At 40.7% G+C, this 13,380-nt stretch overlaps 2 protein-coding genes across 6 annotated transcripts; one reads left to right on the top strand and one right to left on the bottom strand.

The window, feature by feature from the left end:
* Positions 1 to 4,499: 4,499 nt before the first annotated feature.
* On the top strand, positions 4,500 to 9,819 carry LOC129724954 (zinc finger protein 62 homolog). 4 transcript variants are annotated; one of them, XM_055680260.1, is made up of 4 exons: positions 4,500 to 5,029; positions 5,786 to 5,904; positions 8,294 to 8,417; positions 8,475 to 9,819. In XM_055680260.1, exons 2-4 carry the CDS (start codon positions 5,897 to 5,899, stop codon positions 9,738 to 9,740), a joined length of 1,398 nt encoding a protein of 465 aa, XP_055536235.1. In that variant the 5' UTR covers positions 4,500 to 5,029; positions 5,786 to 5,896; the 3' UTR covers positions 9,741 to 9,819. The 4 variants fall into 4 exon arrangements, with proteins under 4 accessions (XP_055536235.1, XP_055536232.1, XP_055536231.1 ...); XM_055680257.1 differs by having other exon boundaries at positions 5,778 to 5,904; XM_055680256.1 differs by lacking the exons at positions 4,500 to 5,029; positions 5,786 to 5,904 and adding an exon at positions 8,115 to 8,200.
* Positions 9,709 to 12,061, bottom strand: LOC129724953 (transcription factor grauzone-like). Of its 2 annotated transcripts, XM_055680255.1 has the most exons (3): positions 11,765 to 12,061; positions 10,204 to 11,709; positions 9,709 to 10,089 (listed from the first exon to the last, which is right to left on the bottom strand). In XM_055680255.1, the coding sequence occupies exons 1-2, from the start codon at positions 11,909 to 11,911 to the stop codon at positions 10,249 to 10,251; spliced, it is 1,608 nt and encodes a 535-aa protein (XP_055536230.1). In that variant the 5' UTR covers positions 11,912 to 12,061; the 3' UTR covers positions 9,709 to 10,089; positions 10,204 to 10,248. The 2 variants fall into 2 exon arrangements, with proteins under 2 accessions (XP_055536230.1, XP_055536229.1); XM_055680254.1 differs by lacking the exon at positions 9,709 to 10,089 and having other exon boundaries at positions 10,123 to 11,709.
* Between the last annotated feature and the right edge of the window lie 1,319 nt (positions 12,062 to 13,380).

Below are 13,380 nucleotides of genomic sequence, written 5' to 3'. Positions count from 1 at the left end.
CCTCCTACCATTTAGGCTTTACCGAGACTCGAAGAAAATCTCACAAGGAACTGTCAAAAAGTTTAAAATCAATAGAGTCGAGACAAATGTAGGGCTGCACAGATACACTGCCTTCATAATCTTCTCAAACTGTGATTTTTTCAGAGGATTGTACCATTCGAGTAGTCATCGTGGTCATCGTGACTCTGTGGTTAGCGATGTCGGTCGGCTAGCTCTCCCACACGGTTGTGATATCGGGTTCGATCCCCGATCGAGTCGAGGATCTTTTCGAGCTGGAAATTTTCTCGACTCAGCACTGGGGCACGGTGTATCGTTGTACTTATCCTACACATGCAAAATGTGCCAAAAACAATATCGATAACGAATTCTTTCAACTAATCTAGTTGATCGGTTGGCGAATGGTTGGACACGTGTCACTTGAGATCATATTGTGGTCATTCACCTCTGTCCAGCAACTCCTATCCGAACCTCCACGTGGTGCCAACCGGGATACGAGTAACCTTAGCGGAGATCGGGTAACCACCCCGGTGGAAACTTTGGTCGTATGCTGACTGGGAAGGGGGAACGTACGCGGCTGTTTACCCATGTTAGGGGCGGCGTACAACAGCGTCTGATCTGGAGCGGGCGGCTGAATCATGAAACGCGGTGTCTCGCCAGCTATATCAAAGACGGCAGCCCCGTCGCGAGACTAGGTATCGCAGCCCTAGTAAGGCAGCATACTGAATATTAAATACTACGAACAATCCAGATATAAATACGGAACGGAATAATCGGCATGGACCTAGGCGAACGAAAAAGGACAACGATTATTGGAAACTCGGTACTTGGAATGTAAGGACTCTACTTGAACCGGCACGCAAGTATCCTGGCTAGAGAGCTGCGGAAGGTGAATGTGGAGGTTGCAGCTATCCAAGAGGTGCGGTGGCCGAAATCAGGAGAACGCGAATTCCGAGCAGTAGATCCTATTGCGGACACTTCATTTTAGTACCACATCTACCATAGCGGCGGCGTGAAAGCAGAAAGAGGAGTCGGTTTCATGCTAATTGGAAAACAGATGAAGCGTGTCATTAGATGGAGGCCGATCAGTGACCGTATATGCGTGTTGAGAATTAAGGGCAAATTCTTCAACTACAGCCTAATAAATGTGTACGCACCGACCAACGAGAAACCCGATGACGAAAAGGAGGAGTTCTATGAGCTCCTGGAAATGACATACAATGAGTGCCCAGGACACGATATAAAGATTGTCATCGGAGATGCAAATGCACAGGTCGGGCAGGAAGACTTCTTCCGCCCCGTAACAGGTAGGGAAAGCTTCCACTCTACTACGAACGACAATGGCCTGAGGCTTGTTAATTTCGCTGCAGCTAGGGGGATGGCTATATGTAGCACTTATTTTGCACGCCGGAACACACGTAAGCACACCTGGATGCACCCGAATGGAGAGCTTTGCTCTCAAATTGACCACGTTCTGATTGATGGACGACACTTTTCAGACGTTACAGACGTGAGGTCGTTCAGAGGACCGAACGTTGACTCGGATCACTATCTCGTAGTAGCCAAAATCCGCGCCCGGCTGTCCAACGTGCTGAAATCCAAGGCAACGAGGAGGATGCAGTTAAACATCCAGCGGCTATCAACTGAAGGAGTGGTTGCAGAGTACTCGCAGAAAGTTGATGAACGGATTGAGGAAAGAGGTGAAGGGAACCTGAATGAACAGTGGAGGCACATCCACAGTTCGATCAGCACTACAGCGCGAGAAGTGTTGGGTACAACTGCGGCAGCTGCGCCCAATGAGTGGTTTGACGCTGAGTGCCAGCGAGTGACGGAAGAGAAGAACCGCGCCAGGGGTCACATGTTGGCCACGGCTGTGACTCGTCAGAGCATGGGTAGATATCGAGATGCAAGAGCCGCTGAAAAGACTCCATCGCCGGAAGAAACGACAGCATTGGGAGCGTATTCTTGCGGAGGCGGAAGGTTGCTTCTCCAGGTACGATGCGAGGAGCTTCTACAAGAAGGTCAACGGAATCAGGAATCGAAACGTGTCAGCCCCTGTCATGTGCAACGATAGGGAGGGGAACCTGATAACCGATAAAACAGAGGAGGCCAGGCGTTGGAAGGTACACTTCAGTGTGCTGTTGAACGGTGAGGGAAACAGTGGAGTCGAAAGGAGCAGGATGACTATTGAGAATGATGGTCAAGCTGTGGATCCACCATCCATGGACGAGGTGAAGAAAGCAGTGAAAGAGCTGAGAAACTGCAAGGCAGCCGGGAAGGACGGCATTCCCGCCGAACTCTTCAAAGTCGGGAGCGAACAGCTGTATCGTGCCATCCATCGGATCATGCTAAGAGTGTGGTCAGATGAAGAATTGCCCTCGGACTGGTTGGAGGGTCTCATATGCCCGATCTACAAAAAAGGCCATCGCCTGGACTGTAGCAATTATCGGGGCATAACTCTTCTCAATACCGTGTACAAAATTCTCTCCCGCATCCTGTTCCACAGACTGAGGCCGTTGCAGGAGACCTTTGTTGACGAGTACCAATGCGGTTTTCGAGGGGGACGCTCCACGACGGACCAAATGTTTACCTTGCGACAAATCCTCGATAAATTTCGAGAATACAACTTGCAGACGCACCATCTGTTCATAGACTTCAGGGCAGCGTACGATTCAGTCTAGAGAAATGAGTTATGGCAGATTATGATTGAACATGGCTTCCCAACAAAGCTGATTAGGCTGATTCGTGCCACCCTTGAAAGTTCTACATCAAGCGTCAGGATAGCCGGTGAGATATGCGACTCGTTCGTGACGTTAGATGGTTTGAAGCAGGGTGAAGGGCTCTCGAACTTATTGTTCAACATCGCATTGGAAGGTGCTCTACGGAGGGCTGGTGTGATGAGAAGCGGCACCATCATTACGAAGTCGCACATGCTTCTCGGTTTTGCGGACGATATCGACATCATTGGTATCAACTGTAGAGCTGTGGAAGAGGCCTTCGGACCTCTCAGGAGGGAAGCTGCGAGATTAGGGCTCGTCATAAACTCTGCCAAAACGAAATACATGGTGGCTGGCAGAGTGCGTGGTAGTCCGTCGGAGGTTGGTGCTGCGGTGGTGCTAGGAACATTAGTGACATGTGACAACGAGGTTAGCCGTGAGATAAAGAGGCGGATAGCAGCCGCAAACAGGGCCTTTTACGGATTACGTAACCAGCTAAGGTCCCGCAGTCTGCAAATCCGTACTAAACTTGCACTCTATAAACCACTGATTCTTCCGGTGGCTCTCTACGGCAATGAATCATGGACGTTGGAAGAGGCTGATCGGCGAGCTCTTGGTGTTTTTGAGCGTAGGATTTTGTGTTCAATCCTTGGCGGCAAACTAGAAAATGGTGTTTGGCGCAGACGCATGAACCATGAAGTGTACCAGGCATACAAATTGGCGGATATAGTCAAGCGGATAAAATACGGCAGGCTTCAGTGGGCTGGGCATGTAGCGAGAATGCCGGATGAGCGTCAAGCGAAGGCTATATTTAGCAGGAATTCCGATAGAGGTCGTCGACTTCGAGGTAGACCCCGCACTCGTTGGATGTGTGCTGTCGACGAGGATGCACGCGAAATAGGTGTTAGGGGCGATTGGAGGATAGCAGCCCAAGACCGAGGAACATGGCGACGTATTCTGGATTCGGCACTGGATCGATAATCGGTCTGTCGCCTTAAAAGTAAAGTAAGTAATCTAGTTGATCGAGACCGCTATTAGCTCCAAGGCTAAGCGTGCGATATTGCCGATATTGACCATTCGAGTTGTTCATTTTGTACTAACTTTTTTGGAAGATTTCTTCCTGGTTTAAGTATAATATCCTAGGGTGGGAAAATGAGCTCTCAACTCGTGCATATTGGTCTGAATACGCACATAATAGACCCAAAAAGGTTCAATGTGAATGAGACGCTCTAAGCTCCAACAATACCTACGTTATCATAATGAATGACTTTATCATATTTTACCTTGATTAAATCGAATCTATTATATGAATTTTACTCTAAAACTTATTGCGAAGCTGTTACATAGGTTCATTAATAGGGAAATATAAAAAGATATGTTGAACAAAATTATCAACAAGCTCTAGTAGAAAATCGTAGCAATCAACATGCACATCGGAGTTGAAGTTAAAAAAAATTCATTTTTGTTTTTTGCTCGATAAGTTTTTATTTATTTGCTAACAATTACATTCATTGTTTTACGAAGAAAGCTAATGTACGTAGGTATATTATTTGTTAGGTTATAAGTAAAAAAATATCATCTAACAATGTTCAAATGTAAAAAAATATTCTAAATAAGTCTTTTTAAATGGACAACAAATTTACAAGCATTCGTCGGCTCTTACTTTTCTATAGATTTGTGTTTTTAGGAATTTAATCTTTCGATATTCTGCCGGTCACGATTATTTAGTAAATATCGAATAAAAACTGAAATAAAAATAACTTATAACCTACAAACTGTTGCTAAAGTGTTCAATTCTTGTTGTGCAGTTTATGGTTTTTATGGTAACCATATTCATGAGATAAACTTTAAATCACCATCAGCAGCAGCATTGCAGTTTTTCCTTGATTGTACGCGAATAGAAGCAGGCTTTGTTTTGCTCATCTTCATTCTAAAGAGAAAAAAGTTTTCTTCCCTCATAACAACTGTAAAGCGGGTATTAGACGAAGCAAACATTTGCTATTTTTAGTACGAATTTTATTTGCACAAAATAAAATCCGTACCAAAAATAGCAAATATTTGCTCGTCTAATACCTGCTTAAGCTTACATTCAATGTGCATCGACCAACTGTTGTAGAGAGAGCGCAGAGTAATAGTTTCTCTGACGAAAAAACGCTCCTAGTTTGACAGAGCAAAAACCCAATGAAACGCGCAATTCCGCGCACGCAAGGAAAGTGAAATAAATTGCTCGGCGAGCATTGCGTTAACGTTCTCATCGCTCTGGGGTGCGGCAAAAACAGTATAAAATCGAACTTTCGGCAGAATACGCACCCATGGTGAGTTGTGAATCTTCCTGTAATATTAAATTTGAAAACGGTTAGGATATGGTTTCAATATGTAAAATATTGGAACCAAAAGTATTTAAAAATTGCTGTAACTATACCACTTACATAAGACATACGTAACACACAACAAAACTCAAAAAAGGCAAACCAAATTTTCTATCACAAATTCAAATCCTAAATAACTATTCAACAATATGTTTGTCATCCAAATATTCTAATAAAAGCAAATTTGCTCTAGCTTTGTACATGGTAAACCTAAAACTTGAATTTCAGTCGCTTTACATTGTATATCGCCATGTTTACGTTATTGTATCGGAATACGCCCTTTGCTTTAATGTTTATTTTGTTGACAACTTTGGTTTCGCCCTTTTATTAAGATGAAGTCAAGTTTCGCCTTTCACTAACGTAAACAACAAAAAGGGCGTATTTCTCATTCTATTTCGTTTCGATATGAGGTAGATTTCGCCCTTAACAAACATCGAACTTTTTTATAGTTTAGAAAAGAGATACATTATTTTCTCGAAGTTTGAAGGTTGGTAGTAGCTCACTTCATACGTTTCCGGTATAATCTCTATTTTTTCATTTATATTATATTTATATTTCTTTATTTCATTCATGTAACGTAAGATATTTATCTTTTTTAATGTTACAAGGTGGTTAAATTTAGATTCTGACTATTAATGTTGTACTAAACTAAACTAATTGTTCTCTTTAATTATCTCTACTCGTCTACTGCAAGTTCAACAGGAGATCCCTCTTGAAGCATGAATTTGTGTTGAGAAGTTTGATGGTATTTGGCAAACTATTCCAGAAGACAATGCCTCTGACAAAGAATGATTGGCTGTAGTAGGAGGTACTATGCTGAGGTAATCTAAAATTTCTTGAACGAGTGCCCCGTAATGGTATAAGCTTTTCGAAGAGATAATTTGTGACTTTAGTTTGAATAATTCTGAACAATGTAATGCATGATCTGTATTTATAAAAATAATGGAAAGAGCACCCTAATAGGTTTCTATGAAAATGTGAAACATGTGCATATCGCGACAGGTTGAAAACATACCGGACACAAGCATTCAATGCTAGACGCAACTTACCTATTAAACTACTCAAGGCATTGGTGTAATTTGTTTACAGTTTGTTAGATTCCCCCTTATCACGAAGTATTCCGGATATGTTGAGATGTTAGCCCTTGAGACATGACGCGATGCCGTACACTCAAAATTTTTTTCACGTCATTGTTACGTGAAATTTCCTGTACTTATTCATTTTCTGTCATTTTGCATGATTTATGTGACAAACAAATCACATGCATACTATGTTTTATCACGTAGCATCTACGTCAATTTGGCAACGTCGAACAGAATGAAGTATCGCGTGAACTTTCCGTGCGAAAATACACAAAAATTAAAATGGCGAAGCTGTTGCTTGATTCAGTCTTTGAACATGAAAGGAATTCCTCGATGACTTCCCAATAAGTGAGCTTTAGAAAAACCATAAGAATCTATCATCGAGATTTCACACAGATTCAGTTCAAATTGCGAGGAATTTCCTAAACATAAACAGTTGCAGCTAACAGTGATGATCGCCAACGAATATCGCAATATCATTTTGCCATTTTGTATGTCGTTTAATACATTTACAAATTGGCGATTTTGCATGCCCATGCGACTTATCAAGTAACATATTTGGATAATTTCTAGTCTTTAAAGAATTTGGGAAACCACAATCGAAAATTATACGTTGTATAAAACGTAGAACCTATCAGACAATCAAATGCTTTTCACTTTACCGGTAGTTAAATTCTACGTGAAACTCACATGAAATGCATATGTCTACTGCCTGTCTACTATTCGCGACTACGAAGTTGAAAGAGATTCTAAAGGCTGTTCGCACCTAGGTGAACTTTCATATGCAATTGTCAAAATGTGTGTGATGACAAAAGCAAAAATATTTCCCTCCTTCTTTTTCTCATGCAAAAACCAAACAAATATCAGCACCATCGTAGTCGCGAATAGGATAAATCATCTCACCAGTTCATGATGAACTCAACTGACAATCACGTAAAATCTACGTGAAAATGACAGTGGAAAATATTCACATAACTTTTCCGGTAATTATATCGTGAAAAATATTTTGAGTGTAGGCGTGGGTAAAAGCACTAAGGGCATCCTTAACAGTGCGCTTCTATAGACCATCGCACGGTGACGTCACGCACCTGAGTTTGACAGCTACTGGTAACTTTGTTTACCTTCGGGTGATGCAGTTTCGTTCTTAATTACAGCAGATCATTTCAATTGTGATCAAAATGACCTTTAAATGTTGTGTTTGAGGTGCCAGTACACTAAGAACAATTGAAAATTGAGCAGCATTTCCACTACGCGTGCGATTGATCCATTAGAAAAAAGCACAAATTCAAAAACGTAAACAAAGTTACCACTAACTGTCAGGAAAGTGAGATTAAAGAGATTCGGTGAGATAGTCTATACCCCGTTTGGTAGCGCTCTATCATCACTTCACCGTACCGGTCGCTGCTAAACGCGCTAGAGAAATAGTAGCCGAGCATAAAGGTTTATGCTGCTAAAGGTTTATGCTGGATGAAACGTCAAACTGAGACGATAGCAACGACCGGTGTGAAAACGGTTGAGTGAGCAAAATAGCCGCGCTGTACACAGCACTGTACACTGCACTGTTAAGGATGCCCCAAAAGCCAGGGGGAATCTATTTGTCAAATATCGTGAAACCGTGACCAACACATTTGGCAACAAGGCGTCTGTATGTTTTGGTCTTTGTAGTTTTGATCGAAGTAAAATGGAACGTTCTCTTTTAACAAAACTCAAGAAATCGCGGAAAACTTTTATTAATAATGCGTTCCGTAGTGAAATTTTGGGACAGCAACAAGTTTTTGACGAAAATTGATGATGTTTTATCGTCACATTGGTAATTTATCAATCGTCATGGACCAACAAACTTCATGGACCAGAGTTGATCTGCGATAACGCACACATATATGAAATTTGACAGCGGTAAAGCATCACTCAAAATGCCCGAGTGCATTCTAACTCATTTTAGCGTAAAAAAATTATAAACGTGTATGCCGCAACAGTCTTGTTTTGTTGATTTAATTCGCACGACGTTTGTTGACGTATTCTGTTCACTTATTTGGTAATACTACAAAAGTTTTAATTCTTTCCTTAGTGTTCAGTTGTTATATTCAAAGTACTACAAGCACTTAATGTAATATTTATTATTTTTAAGGCAGCAATATATGGATTCCATTAAAACGACTTGCCGTCTCTGTTTGGATGTCTTTACCGAATTGGGTGTTTCTATTGAAGATGACACTATACGACACAAAATAGTAACTTTGTTCAGGTTGCAGGTAAGTTTTTTTTTACATAAGGTAATACCTAGTTGTAATCAAATTCCATCACCGTAGCTCGATGTGAATGCAAACTTACCCAAAAAAGTATGTTCCAGATGTTCGGTCAAAGTTAATGATTTTTACATATTCTCAGAGATGGTTCAATCCAATGAACAACAACTTAAAAACGAAGGAACGATGCAACCGCTAATGTCTATGGTTGACATCAAAAAGGAAACCCCTTTTACACAGCAGATTCAATCAGGGCATAATTCCTCTGGCAGTGTGTCAACCTCAGATGAAAACTGCGCTGGCTCAATCAATTTACAAGTAGAACTGGAGCTTTTAAAGGCTGAGGAAGGTGATGGCACGGACCATACGGAAGATGAGATTCCTTTAGCAAAACGAAGAAGTAAACAGGCGGAAGAAAACCTCTTTTTCAAGGATTACTACTTTCTTGAATGTGAAACATGTCACTTAACATTTAAAACTTTTCAAGACTTCAACGGGCATACACTTGATATTCATAATAAACCACCTACAATCCAGTGCTGCAATCGCAAAATTACCAGCAAGTTAAATATACTCAATCACATAAAAAAACATATCACTTCGAAAAGATTTAAATGTGAATGCGGCAAAAGTTTTACCGGGAAGTATTCATATAAACAACATCTTGCGAATCACGTTGCCAAATCGTACAAGTGTATGTACTGTAGTATTTTTTTTAAAACGCGCACTGGACTTAATAATCATCAGAGGACACATACCAGTCTACAGTGCACTATTTGTCAAAAGATTCTTGCCGGCGAGAAATCTTTGCAAAAGCATATGTCTTCCGTCCACGATGCAGTCAACGCAAAAAAGTACATTTGCGACTGTTGTGGACAAGAGTTCCGAACAAGATCTGCACTGAATCGGCATATTAAGAAGCAACATCTAGGTGTGAGAGAAACGAGAGTCCAATGTGAATTGTGCGAGACCTGGTTAAACAAGACCAACATGAAGGCGCACTTAAGAACGGTTCATATCGAAGCAAACAGCTCCTTGACCTGCGATGTCTGCCAAAATGTTTACCCGAATAGGAAGTCTCTAGTAACACACAAATGGCGTGTTCACGTGGAGGAAAAGTTTCAATGCGAAGTGTGCGGTAAAAAGTTCAAGCGAAGCATTTGCCTACGTGAACATCGTGCGGCGCACAGCGGTATGCAGACCCTGTACGAATGCGACGTGTGCGGGAAAACCACAAACTCGAACGGAAATCTTTATTCCCACAAGAAGACTAAGCATCCTGATGAGTGGCTAGAGGCGAAGAGAAAAGCTGCTGAGGAAGGATCCTAACAAGACTCGAACAGATGATTTGCTGAAAGTCAGATATGTGACACATTCGATAGCATGTACTAATAAATAAATAAAGGAATGTATCATTCTTTAAACAATACTTGCTAGGTTAAAAGAATCAGAAATTTTTGGTTCGTACTTGGTTCAAATGTCGATAAATTCAACCTAACTGAATTGGAAATATCTCTTCTAGTTCGAATCGGTCTTTTTGTATGAACGTTGAATGCACTAAACGAGAATAAGGATAATGAGGAATAAAAAAACAGTTGAACTCACCATTATCATCCTGGGGGTTCCCATTCACTATATCTTTCAAACTCTCAGGCAATAACTTTTCGATGAATTGAACCTGTGGAAAAAACGTCAATTAAAATGCATACGCTTGTTAAGTGCTGATGTTAATTTATATGTCATCATTACTTATAGTTATTCTTATATTCTACAGTGACGGTTTGCATTTTACCTATGTTCTACAAAATAGCATCGTTACTCTTCTCGCCGTTTTAGATTATGTTTGCAGCTGCGCCTGACGTTGACCCTGCCCTTTGCTAATTCGTTCTTGTGCCCATTCATACGGGTGAGCTTTCTTTTTGTGAGCGTACATGTTTGCTTTCGAGTTAAATGTGCTAGCACAAAATGGACATTGATACAGGATCTCCCCGGTGTGCGTTGCCCGATGCTCTTTTAGCGTAATCGGATTTTTAAAACGTTTTTCACAAAACTCGCACTGATATTTTTCTTCGCAATGTACCTTGCGTTTGTGTGATTCTAAAGCAAATTTGTTCGGTGCCTGCTTCCCGCACTCGTTGCAAATAAATACTTCATCAGTCTGGGTATGTTTCGCAATCATGTGTTTTTTCATGGTGGCTTTATTGTGCAACACAACGCCACACACGTGACATTCGATACTAGTATCTTCCAGCATTCCCATGTGTTTACGCACATGTTTGTCGAAGCAAGGTTTCGTCTTAAATTCTCGGCCACACGTGTCGCATATCATGCGCCCCATGTCACTATGCATATTAACCATATGAGCCGTTAGCGAACCCTTTCCGGCTAGTACTTTGTCACACAGCGTACACGGATACATCTGATGACGGCCCATATGCGAAGAGAGTTGTCCCTTTTGTATAAAACTTTTGGGACATTTATCACATTTGTATGGTCGATCCACCTCTGAAGCATGTGATTGCATTTTGTGCAGCTGGAGATATTCCTTGGATCTAAAACTCTTGGGACACAGATCGCATCCGTACAAGTTTGGATTCAGATGAACCTGAATGTGTTCTAATAGGTGGCATCTTTTGAACAACTTTTTGTTGCAGCACCTATGATAGCCTTTCTGATTGTGTTTTTCACGAAAGTGCCTTCTTAGTTCGATAAATGTCAGTGTTGTTTCATGGCAGAGTTCACATGCAAATTTGAAGTATTCCAAAATCTGACGATCTTCTTCTTCGATTTCATTTTTCGGTTTACTTCTGTACTCTTTCGAAGGATCATGACCGGACTCTTTTTTCACTTTTTTTGATTTGATTGGTGTCTTCCTTATATATTTCCTTTTAACTTTTAATATTCTGTTGCCTTTATTAACACCTTCTTCTTCCTCTTCTGCAGGTTTCCAGTCCTCGTCTCCATCACTGTCATCGTCGCTACCGACATTAGTTTCACAATTATCATCGTCGTCATTATCTACATTTTCGCCACTTCTCTTCCACTCAGTTTCTTCAGTAACCATAATTTCCGCATGCAGATCCGGTTCGATTTTGACCATATCCGGCGGTATCAAATCTTCTTTGTTATCAGGATCAGTTTCTTCTGCAGGATCGGCTTTTACTTCAGTGAAGGTGTTCATCAACGAGCGCAAGTATATCTGATTTTTCTGCACCATTTCAGAAAACCGATGAAAATCGCAGACAATTGTACAACACTGCTCGCACACATGTTTCGGAAGTTGGGTCATTCGATCAAACTAGGGAAATTAAAATTAAATCTTTGATATTTTATTACAATATGCTAATTCTTACCGTAAAATTGAAAACCCGACTGAGTTGTTCTCTAAGAGGAGTCGTTTCAATGCTGTTTACAATGGAGAAGGAGGTATTATTGCTATCAGCGGGATTGTTTACGTTGGCAATCAAGCACAGTCGACAACTGTTAAGGACAGCTTCCATGGCAGCCTTTGTTCCACCAAACCGCTTCCAAAAAATGTTTTCAACGATCCGTAAGCATGTTATTTTTTTCAGCTATGTTGATATTTTTATAAAAGGAAAATTATCAATACAATTCAGCGTATATAAAACTGTTTCTCATATGACGTTTATTCACCCAGTACAAAAAATATAGAATAAAAATGATGTTTATATATACACTAAAATTGTTTTACTTAATTATGAGTGAAAACACTATTTGATTGAAGTTTTTTTCTCTCTCACACTCTAAGAAAATATTAACATGCGAATACGTTAAAACCATGTAAATTTACGTAAACCTGAATGTTTTCAATGGATATAGACCATTTTACGAGACGTTTCTGAACTGAACTCAATTCACACCTCCCTGACACGTTTGTAGTCTGTGCTTTTGTATATGCGGGAATGAAATGGCATGTTACACTGCTGTGCTTCACACTGCTATAAACAGCGAAATCGATAGATAAGCCAACACTGAACGGGAGTGAAGAGCACGTCAGATGTCTTCTCTTTGCGGCCATTGTTGTTCGGGGCTCGGCATCGAGGGGTTCGTCATAATGGGGGTACTGTAAAACTATAGGTAATGAGATTACGGTGTCAATTCATGAATGAAATTTTGACAGAAAGCTCGGAACCGCTGGCATAACGCACGTAAAAGCAACATCATCAATCAGCAGGATCCGCGACACCTGTCAGTTCGTAAAATGGTCTATCGATATTAATTTCAGTGCAAGTACTCAAAAGCAGTGCTGATAAAAGTCATTTCCCTAGCAAAATTCTTCGAAAATTACAGCCAATCATTTTCAATTTTCACTTCCGATGACCAGCAGCACTCTTTCAAATACACTAGATTTTCGTCCTAGTAACGTGCTGTTATACTCAGATGAAATAGATCGCGCGCATCGTTCACGGTTACGGAATAAAATTTGACGACAAATCCAACCAAATGATCTTCACTTCAAAGCGAAAAAGAAAAACAAACAGTCCACTCAACCAAAATGAACCTCACCGAAACACTTTTTCACTGACACTGACCGATGCCTTGACAATCTTCGTTAACTGATAAACTGATTTTGTTGTCTTGCTTCCATCGCATGAAATATAATGAGGTGTTTTGACAGTTCACTTCCGTGCAAAAAGCGGGAAGGGAGAGCTCTGAAAGGATTGGAAAAAAAAATAACGTTTATGGATGCTTTATTTTTCACTTTCACTCAAGAGTGTCAACAAATATCAACCCTGCTCAAAAGTAAGTAGACCACTTTTACCAAAAAGCGGGGCTGATTTACGGTACAAATAAGCATGATTGGATGTTTTCATTTTTCTTGTATATCGATACAAATTTTGAATTGTTTTGATGTCCAAGGTTATCAATGGTAGTGGGGGAATTATAGATAGTATACATAGTGTCATACATAGGAGGGGATAGGTGAAGAATAAATAACTAACAGCTT

Source organism: Wyeomyia smithii, chromosome 2 (genome assembly GCF_029784165.1).
Source record: "Wyeomyia smithii strain HCP4-BCI-WySm-NY-G18 chromosome 2, ASM2978416v1, whole genome shotgun sequence".
Lineage (NCBI taxonomy): Eukaryota > Metazoa > Arthropoda > Insecta > Diptera > Culicidae > Wyeomyia > Wyeomyia smithii.
The sequence above is the reverse complement of the archived record's forward strand: the minus strand, read 5'-3'. Positions and strand labels throughout refer to the sequence as shown.

Bases quoted from the DNA above. Each gene is read 5' to 3' on its own strand.
- LOC129724954 (XM_055680256.1), top strand. From the start codon at position 8,130: ATGCCGCAACAGTCTTGTTTTGTTGATTTAATTCGCACGACGTTTGTT. The intron at 8,201-8,293 runs GTAATACTACAA...ATTATTTTTAAG, and splicing joins GTATTCTGTTCACTTATTTG to GCAGCAATATATGGATTCCA. The intron at 8,418-8,474 runs GTAAGTTTTTTT...CCATCACCGTAG, and splicing joins TAACTTTGTTCAGGTTGCAG to CTCGATGTGAATGCAAACTT.
- LOC129724953 (XM_055680255.1), bottom strand. From the start codon at position 11,911: ATGGAAGCTGTCCTTAACAGTTGTCGACTGTGCTTGATTGCCAACGTA. The intron at 11,710-11,764 runs GTAAGAATTAGC...TAATTTCCCTAG, and splicing joins GTCGGGTTTTCAATTTTACG to TTTGATCGAATGACCCAACT.